This window comes from Pezoporus wallicus, unplaced genomic scaffold (assembly GCF_028554395.1).
Source record: "Pezoporus wallicus isolate ANWC-B61680 ecotype Strahan unplaced genomic scaffold, APGP_CSIRO_Pwel_v1 contig_5879, whole genome shotgun sequence".
Lineage (NCBI taxonomy): Eukaryota > Metazoa > Chordata > Aves > Psittaciformes > Psittacidae > Pezoporus > Pezoporus wallicus.
In genome coordinates this window covers 1,149,177-1,159,207 of record NW_026637549.1, presented here as the reverse complement: position 1 = coordinate 1,159,207, position 10,031 = coordinate 1,149,177, and the positions used below count along the sequence as shown (strand labels likewise).

General features: G+C 41.0%; 1 protein-coding gene across 1 annotated transcript; it reads left to right on the top strand.

Annotated features, from left to right (window-relative positions):
* The first annotated feature begins 1,331 nt into the window (after positions 1-1,331).
* On the top strand, positions 1,332-7,030 carry AGR2 (anterior gradient 2, protein disulphide isomerase family member). The gene is made up of 8 exons (XM_057406197.1): positions 1,332-1,464; positions 3,123-3,260; positions 3,477-3,540; positions 3,628-3,680; positions 4,602-4,675; positions 5,036-5,099; positions 6,007-6,090; positions 6,700-7,030. Exons 2-8 carry the CDS (start codon positions 3,131-3,133, stop codon positions 6,747-6,749), a joined length of 519 nt encoding a protein of 172 aa, XP_057262180.1. The 5' UTR covers positions 1,332-1,464; positions 3,123-3,130; the 3' UTR covers positions 6,750-7,030.
* The last annotated feature ends 3,001 nt before the right edge of the window (positions 7,031-10,031 follow it).

Here is a 10,031-nt window from a genome sequence, read left to right as displayed (position 1 = left end):
ATCTTGGGAATGTTTTTGGAATATGTTTTAGAAGAAAATCCGCATGGATGTGATTTGGATACACGATACAGAAGCTAACAAAATACATCTCTGAACCTTCAGAAAGAAGTGTGGGAGGAGTAGCAGAAATTCATATGCAAACTTTCCCATTTAATTTCTATATCAGGAAAATATACATTTACCATAAAAAATACAAAAATAGGAATTAAAATGACTGACCTCCCTGGGAGCTTTGGTTTCACCCTTCTAACATGTAAAGCATCTAAGCAAAGCACAGTACTACTGTACGTTCGTGAGGAACAGCAATATTTTTCTTTTGCTCCAGTTCATCATCTTGCTTCTGCACTTTGTTTTCCCAATTACTATTCATGAGAGATTAAAAAAACAAACAAAACAACACAGCATGATCCAAAGAAGCACATTCTCTTCAGGATATTAATAAAGAAATGGGTGCTGTTAGCAGACATCAGAGAGCACTGTGAATTTCAAACAGGAAAATCCGTATCTGATGGATTTCATCTACCCAACTGAGTAATGTTAAGTGTTTGCTGCCCATGAACATGTGATTTTAATCTCACTGAAATATATGAGGCATGCACCAAGGAGAACATACTGTAGTTTCAACATATATAGCAGAGGACAGAATCACACTGACCTCTGAGGAAGGGGCCATCTGCAGTCAGTACAACCGGAGGGATGGCCTGCCTAAAAGGCCACCTAAAAGGTCTTCTTTTCCTGAGCATTGCACTGTATCTGAAACTTAAAATGGTTGATTTTTGTGTTGTAGTTAAAAATAAATGCCTATAGAACTAAGCATATAAGCATAGAATTTGAATTAAATGTTTATTTAGACCTCCACTTACAAAAAGAGTTCATTGTTACAGCTTCTGAGCACATTGCTTTTTGTGGTGATCTTTGTAAACTTTTAGGCTTTACTACAGTTTTCCTATGTGCTGTTATAAGTGCACACATACACACATATCTATAAAATGTGCATAGTTAATTATCTAATTAAAATCTAAAGCTCTGAGTCATCAATTTAACTTTTTCAAAGGACTAAAAGAACAATGACCCAAATTGGTTTTTCAACCAATCAAGAAAAGACAAATCAGTCTTCAGGCAAATCAGGAGTCTTGATTTAAGCTTACCTGGACTTGGATCTTTGCCAGTCTTTGAAAAGCACCTTTCAATAAATGTCCCAAAAGTCTATAGAAACATCTCTGGGCTCCAGATGCAACCTCTGACAAGAAAATGTGATGTTATTTAATTACAAAATTAACCCTGAATGCTTTGGTAGGAAAAAAAAGTTGAAAGTTTAGTTCTTTGTAAGTAGTATTCAAATCCAAAGCCTGTGGGTGGAGTTGGGTGTGTGAAGGTGCATAAATAGGCAGTAGGATCGGCAGCATTCACACTGTAACCGGGATCACCTTCTCCCACGGGCAAGCATCTGGGAGAGTAAACAAGGTAAGGTGAAGCGTGCTTACTGCTTTAGAAAGTACATGGGGAGCTGTGAGCTTGGGTTACCTGGGACTGGGTGGCCAACCCATAGAAGGAAATGAACTGCAGCAAAGTAGGCACAGCTCAGCACAGCTTGCTATGAAAAACAACTATGCAGAGAGATTCCAGCTTTACAGGTTAAAAGAGCCAAGAGAGAAGGGTTTTAGGGGGTAAAGTAGAAAAATCAGCGAAAGTGCACATGGCCTTCTAGAAGGAAAGTTCTAAGGAGCAGGTCTAACGTTCCTCTGTCTTTGCTTTCTGTTTTCTGGATCAGCAACAGCATAAGATTTACCTGGTCTTCTATTTCCTGGTTGTTCCATAAGTTCTTTCTCTTTTCTTTTAAAGAAGCATTATTTCCATTCTACAGCTCTGGCCAAAACAACTCTTGAGGCAACCCCAAAAATCCACTGTGTTTAATTTAATTTTATACAATTTGCTTCCTTGGCAAGGAGACCTTTCTTAGGGCAGAAAGCCAGTCTCCTGCAATAGTCATATTTCATGACCTTAAAACAATGACTCTCTGGATGTTTGAGGTCTACTGGACATCCCAGTAGCAGAGAGTGCTGTACCTCTGACGGAAACTCACTTTATGTTTCCTCTTGCAGTTCCTATCCAGAAAATGCTGTTTCCCTAGAGTTTAATTTTCCTTGCCTGAATTTTAAAAATTGTCAGCCTGCTGCAGTTTGCATAAATAGTTTGAGTTTTCCGTATGGCTTTGGGAATATCGCAGCTTTTCTTGCTGTCCCCTTTACATTGGTGTTCTAGTTTCTAGGAGGAAATCTAATGAGAAAACGCAGGGTCATGCTGCTAAAGTGTTTTCCCCCATCAGAGAAGCATCCCACCTGAAAAGCCGAGGAGCTTTCCAGGTGACATGTCTCATCCCCATGCCCCAGAGTCTGGCTCAGGAAAAGCTCGCTGCTTGGTGTTGCTTACACCAGCAAACTCCATTTCAGTGCTCACTGTTCCATACAGAACCCCACACACATACACACACACACACACACTCTTTATTACAGATTCTATTGGTTTTAAGGATTAGATCATGCTTTTAAGGGGGAAGACCAGGTCAAAAGTTTCAACAACAGCATTAAGCTGCGCCTGTGCCAATGGCTCACTGCACAAGCTAACTTGACATTCCGACTTCCCATTTGAGCTGCTTCCACTGCAAAATGGAAGAAGAGCTGGACAAGCTAATTTTTCAGCACCTGCTGCTAGGTTACTGTAACACTGGGAGATTGGGGTAGGACTGAGAACTTATTAGCACCTGCAATTACTTTTGGAATTGCCAAAACTCAGTTGTTTTACTGAGCAAATTCATTGTGTGTAAAAAGAAGAGAGAAAAACTGACACATACAAGTGTATCTTCAAAGGACCGGAGCCCAAGGGCACGAACAGAGCAGGAGAAAGCAGGCAGGTACTTCCTGGTAATTTGCTAAGCCCACTGCCCTGCTGTTCCCCCGAGCCCACGCCCCTGCCTGGAGCACTTTGCTTCAGCCCTGACTCACCCAGCTGCATACCTGTGACTTGACCTGCTGCTGCTCTAAAGTCCTTACCTGCTGTGTGCCTCAAAGCAAGTACCAGCCTGGGAGGCATGGCCACATCACTTTTCTCTCTTCTGTTCCCAGAAGCAGCCATGGAGAAAAGTTACATGTCCATGTTCCTGCTGCTCATTGCCATTTCCTGTGCTCTGGCAAAGGATGCAGGCAAGAAGGAGACAAAGGAGACCACCGCTAAACCAAAACTGCCTCAGACACTCTCCAGAGGTAAAAATAAAAGAAACAAAAACCCACACACGCACACACACAAAAGAGACGCAGTTTGCTGAAGTTTTGACTCTTCTGCTGTTCCACTACATTAATTTTCTTGCCACTCATTCTGCAAATACATTTTCTAGTATTTCCTAGTACCCCTTCCCCCTTTATTCATTATTTTGAATCCACGGCCCTGCTTAAAACATGCTGCTTGTTCTTCCCCTGCAGGCTGGGGAGACCAGCTCATCTGGACACAGACTTACGAAGAAGCCCTCTTCCGTGCCAAGCACGGGTACTGTGCCCCACTCTGCACCCCACATCCCCCTGAACTCCCTGCCACCCCACCCCCCATCCCCTAATGAGGACTCTTCTTTTCCAGCAACAAACCCCTGATGATTATCCACCACCTGGATGACTGCCCACACAGCCAAGGTAATCCCTTTATGCAGAAAAAGAATAACAAAATCATCAGGTTTTTGGTTTCTGGATAAATGCTGTTTAAAAAAAATATCAGCAGCCACCATTCTGGTGACTTAGTGAAATACCAACTTGGAGCGTTCTTCAAGACACTGTCCCACATAGGTATTTTTCTGATGTCCAGAAGTAAAATAAAATGGTAATTCAGTGTTATGTGATACAGAATGGATACAGAAACAAGTAGAGGTCAGCAGGTTTTGACCTGTAACAAACGTGGTTTTGGTTGGTGTCACGACCAGCCAAAACCAATAACAAGACCAGCAGCGAACAACAATGTATTGGAAAGGACATACTCGGCTCTCTAGATCACTGATAACTGAGACTGAATCTGCCCAGGGACTAAACCATACTAGGCTGGACACTCAGTTCTTGTGTGATTTCTGGTAACTGGGACTGCTCTTTTCCCAGTGTTTCTGAACTTACCTGAGGACCCTTCTTCCTGCAAGCCAACCCACAAGGCAAGACCTTTGCCATGGATGCAAAAGGATATTTGTACAAGCATTGAAATCCTTTCAAACATTTCAGGCAGCAGTCTTAACATGCTGTATTGGTAGTGCCTTAAGTACTGGCGCCAGAAACTGCAATAGTAGAATAGCACTTAGAGGGTCAAATGCTCAAATTCTAACTTAAGCAGACAAATTTGAGAGTGAGCTGCACTATCTGAAGGAAGAAGAGACATTTTGTACCATTATAATTACTCTTTATCACAGAATATGAGTTAATCATCTTCCAGTGGAATGAAAAATCTCCTCTTGCTGTAATTGTAAACTGGGAATTCTCACTTTGATTCTATCATTTTGTTTGAATTTCTTTTTCAAGGAGAATAGATCTCAGGAGTATATTTTTAATTTTTTTTCCCATTTGTTTCCATTCTAGCCCTCAAGAAGGTCTTTGCTGAACACAAAGATATACAGAAACTGGCTGAAAAATTCATTCTCCTGAACCTTGTGGTAAGTTTCCCAGTTACACTTCAGTAAGTGAATGCAACAAAGTTCTAATTATGGCTCCTCTAGCTATAATTAGTCAGTTTAATGGCTAGGAAACTTGCCACTGCTGAAGCATAACAGATTAGTAGCAAGTCTCTTTCACCTGTAGCTATCATAAACTAAAAATATGAGGGAATTTAAGGTTTCCTAATAACGTGAGCTGTTGTTACCGATTTGCAACTCCAGCTGTTAAAAGATTGCACTCAGACAGTGTATGTCTTAAACCGCAAAATTATTTGGGGTGTATTTCATGAGACAAAGTACAATGAAGGAAAAAAGTATTTATGCCCTCCTTGACTGGGAACCTTCTTTGCTTTCCTTAAGTATGAAACCACAGACAAGAATCTTTCACCTGATGGCCAGTATGTCCCTCGAATTTTGTTCATAGGTGAGTACCTCAAGCATGAAAGCTTATCTGGGGTCAAAGCTCCTGCTGTGCCATGCATCTCAAACCTGCAGTCTTATTAATTTATTCCATGGCGAATATGAAATTTCTGTTTGGTTTTGTTGCATCAGACTTCAAAGCAACACAGCTGGGTCATCAGCTTCACAGTTCCAGCATTCCTTCCTCAGGGATTCCATGAATCATGTAATTCCTTCCATCAAAATGACATGATGCCATAGAATGGGCACTGGCTCAGCCTTGCTCACCCACCTATCTCTAGAAATACTGTAAACCTGCCAGGTTGTTTTTTGCAACACAACCTTGGACACTGCAGGAACAGCAGTGCTTCAGGGGCTGATTTTCAAAGCTCAGTACTCAGTTCTAAGCTGCCCTAACATGCACAGAACCCTCCAAAGCATTTGCATTTTGAAGACGTGCTAGAGTCCATGCATGTATCCAAGTATACCCTCTCCCAGAACAGGTCTGCAGCCTCCCATACTGCACACATGCATCATTAACACATACCTTTATAAACCTAGGTTATGATGCCCCTTTTCAATGGACCAAAGCAACTGTCACATTATCTCTTCCTTAATTATTTCTTTTTTAGTAACATTTGTAGCCTGAAAGCAGCCTCAGTTCGCAGAGTTACTCCAGGTTCTATGCAGTAGCACAGGGTGCCATGCTGATCAACTTGATCAAAATTAAACCTATTCCCTCTTCTTAATCAACCTGCAAACAGTTAAAACAGAAATGTCAGTGACTTTGTAGAAGAACCATCTCTTGGTTGCTAGTGGAAGCAGATGGGTCCTGCAGAAACGTTTAGGAAACAAGCAGAAGCACAGAAAGGTTTATCTTCTGCTTGAAAGTTAGTTTGTCCACTGCAGCCTCTCTCATCCTTATTTTCCAGATCCTTCCCTGACTGTGAGAGCAGATATTACTGGGAGATACTCAAACCGTCTTTATGCATATGAGCCCTCTGACATTTCATTGTGTAAGTAGCATATTCTGAAACACTCTGAGGTATGCTGAAAGCAGTCACATTTTTCACCCGATAAGGAATAACACCAGACATCACAGACTCTCGCAATCAGCACTTGCTGAATGACAGCTAACTAGGATTAAAATTAAACAGGGTGCTAGACTTAAACTCAATGAGGTGAAGAGAATGATGGCAGGGCCCCAGAGCCTTAAACATCCATCTGTTTTGAAAGCAAGCATACGTCAGTAGGAACTTGCATAATTCAGCAGCGTTCTCTGTAAGCAACAGTGAGAACCCTGGCACACAAGCCCTGCCAGGCCAGGAAACCTTCTGGGAGCAGGGAAGAGCTGTTAGCTACAGCCCTCCCTCACTGCTGCACAGCTCCCACCTCAGCTCTGCAAACGCCTGTGTATTCGCATTAACAGATGTATATATTCACCAGTTAAAATTAAACAGATGACATTCACAAGATGCTTGGAAGAGCACAGTGCATCCGAATCTGTATAGGAATATGCATATGACCAAAAGCTTAGGTAACACTGACGTATTCTCTACAGTACTTGTAGTTGCTGGCAGAGGAAGTTGCAGCAAAAATAACATCTATGAATATTTAATTTCTAGTGTATTCAAATATGCAGAAAGCACTGAAGCTCCTGAAGACTGAACTGTAAGGAAAAGAAGGAAGCCCTTCAACACCATGAAGCCTGATCTTCCATCTCTTCTCCACTCATTGACGCTGGTGAAGAGACTATTTAGAGTGATATTTAGCAACGTGTAGTGCTGGTTTATATGCATAAACACTACAGTTTTACATTAGCACTTTTGTACTGGGTGGCATTTTTAAAAGCTGGAGGCTTTTAATTTAAGGTGCACAGAAGAACACTGTATGATCCAACTGTACAAACGGTTTTTTTAAAAAATAAAACTGTTTCAAGTGTTTACATACAAAACATTGCTGTGTTTTGGGTTTTCTTGACTTATCATTTACCAGTACTAGAAAGAAAACTACTGTTACATGAGACCACAACTTGCCTTTTCACATCTAAGGACTTTGGAAGTGGTTAACTGCTGTTGTGGGCTAGCAGCTCCACCTCACACAGCCACTACTCACTCCCCTCAGGGTGGGATAGGGTAAGAGAACCACAAGGGTAAAAGTGAGAAAACTCATAGACTGAGATAAAGGCAGTTTAACAGGTAAAGCAAATGCTGTGTGTACAAGCAAAGCAGAACAAGGAATTCATTCACCACTCCCATGGTCAGGCAGGTGTTCAGCCATCTCCAGGAGAGCAGGGCACCATTACACGTAATGGTGACTTAGGAAGACAAATGCCATCACTCCAAACATCCCCCCTCCTTTTTTCTCCTTTACCCAGCTTTATACGCTGAACAATGACACCATATGGGATATCCTTTGGTCAGTTGAGGTCAGCTGTCCTGGGCTGTCCCTCCTCCTAGCTTCTGCTCACTCACTGGTGGGGAGGTGTGAGCAGAAAAGGCCTTGGCTCTATGTAAGCACCAGCAATCACAGAAAACATCTGTGTTAACACCACCATTTTTGTCAGAAATCTACAGCACAGTATCACAACAGCTACTATGTAGAAAATTAACTCTACCCAGCCAAACCCAGCAGAGGAAAGCAGTTTTAATCTCGTTTTAGCAGCTAGCTAAGCTCTGTATTGCTCAGCCTGCCTGATCTCCATTTATTTTCTTGTAGCACCAAGCTATGCCAAGCTCTCAGTATCAGCCCTTTCTTTACAGTTAGATAACAAGTGCAAACCTTTTACAGAAAAAATACTTGAGACTAGAGGATTGGATTGTTTACACATAGGGCTTTTTTGTTTCTTTTTTTTTAAGCTGGCTGCACTTTGAAATGATCCAAGGATCACCTTATCTAGTTAAAGATTTTTTTTTTTGAAAAAGATAAAAACTACTTCTCATAAAAGATTTCTGCTCGCATCAGATTTCAGTAAGGCCTTGACATGATTAATAGAAGTGATACTGTACTGAGTCCATGGCTGGTTTCACGATTGCATTACAGCTTGTCATTGCCATTTACAAGGCCAAAAGGGGTAAGAGAAGTCAGAACTACAAGAAATACTTGCATCTTAACACCATGGGAGTACACATCACCTTAAGACTCAGGCCAAAAGGAGACTTCCCAATTTCAAATACCTAAGAAATCATCAGCAGCACTACTGAGAAAGAACTATGCCCAGGATTAATACCTTCACTATCTTCTCACCTTTTTGCTGGTCAGCCATCATCACCACTACTATTACCATTACTACCACTACCAGTCATAACGACAACCACTAGGGAGGAATACACTTGGGAGGGTAGGACAGGCAAGAAAAGCAAGAGTTTCCGCTCAGCGGAATTTCTTGCCAAATTAGAAGCAAAGCACCTGCTAAGATGGCTTTAGCAAGGCATGTGAACCCTACCAACCAGAAAATATCAAGTGGTACCTGGAAATAGTCCAGACACGCAATTCAGTATTCCTTCAGCAGTTCAGTAAGATGTTCTATTGCAGCTGCCAGAAGACAGAGGAAAAAAGGATGCAGTGGGGCACAAATATTCTCTAGAACCAACTATCAGCCACAAAGGGCAAAAAATATGGTTACATCACTTCACAGAGGGACAGCACAGGGGGATGCTGGAGGAACTGGTTATCAGAATCATCTTTATCCACTAAACTCAAAGTGTAGAGCCATGTATCTAACGCAGAACAAAAGCTAGTTGTGCCATTACATTTTACAAGTCTGTTTTTATAACACTACTGGACGTAGCATTTTCTGTAGCAGATGTACAGATACTCTGGATAATACAGAACAAATAGACATAAGGCATAACCTACAGCAGTTTAGCAGTCTACGTGCTACAGATGCAAACACACAAGCTAGTTCAGCCTGCAGGTATCAAGAAATTTAAGTTTTGAAATTGAAATTCATTTTTTTTGCACTCAAGGCTATGCTTTTGGCTGTTTGCCTCAGCCAAATTTCCAAGATCCTTAATATATAAATGGTCCACTTAATCCTGCTCTTTTCACCTACTCCTCTACATTATTTAGGTTTACAGAGGCATGAAGCCAAGCTGAGATACCTAATAAAACCTCCATTTCTTTGGAAAACCTGGGAAATCATTGCTGAAGGACATACTGCCGGTAACCTAAAGTACACAGGATGGATGTGTTTTACAGAATTCTGCTGGCATTCTGACAATCTTGAAATAATTAGGCTTAAAAATACAGAGCAAGTTGATAGCACTAGTACATTCCCATTCACTTGTCAGCTAGAAGTTTTAAGGTACATTTTTACAGGTTCAAGTTATGCAAGCTTTTTGTAGTAGTTATTTTCACACTGAAAGGAGGCAGATACTGTGCAGTAGTATCAGTATGTTAAGATCTAGATTCACCTTCTCACATAGATGCAGAATTATTTTATTACAGCTAATTATTTTTATGTGGTAAAAATGTGTAGGTTCCTTGAAGGAAGTCAAGACAGCTTTCTACCAGAACAACAAACTTTAAGAAAGCATTTTGACACAACTAAGGTCAAAAAGAAATCTAATGTAAGCAATAAGAATGCTCCAAGTTAATCCACTTTAATGGTTTGATACTCTGATGCTGTAAATAGCTTCTAGAAAATCTGTTACAATTTAGCCCAATTCTCAAGCACTCAGATAAAAGTTAAAATCCCTCTCTAGAAACCAAACAATAAAAAGTCTTTATATGACCAAAACTACTTTCTTAACAGAAAAGACAACAAAAACTTCAAAGACAAAATCGTATCAAGGATATAATTTTTTAAATGCTCCATTTCAACACATCAGAAAAGTCCAGCATTTCTTGTATACTGATGTGCAAGTCAGATCTCCCCTGAGGGAGGCTATGCTCTTCACCCCAAAAAACAAAGTCAGACTCAATATGTTTTATCGCCCCCCTTAAGAATCAGGTT

Coding starts and splice junctions, on each gene's coding strand:
- AGR2 (XM_057406197.1), top strand. CDS start 3,131: ATGGAGAAAAGTTACATGTCCATGTTCCTGCTGCTCATTGCCATTTCC. Junction 3,261..3,476: donor GCCTCAGACACTCTCCAGAG/GTAAAAATAAAA, acceptor CTTCCCCTGCAG/GCTGGGGAGACCAGCTCATC. Junction 3,681..4,601: donor TGACTGCCCACACAGCCAAG/GTAATCCCTTTA, acceptor TTTCCATTCTAG/CCCTCAAGAAGGTCTTTGCT.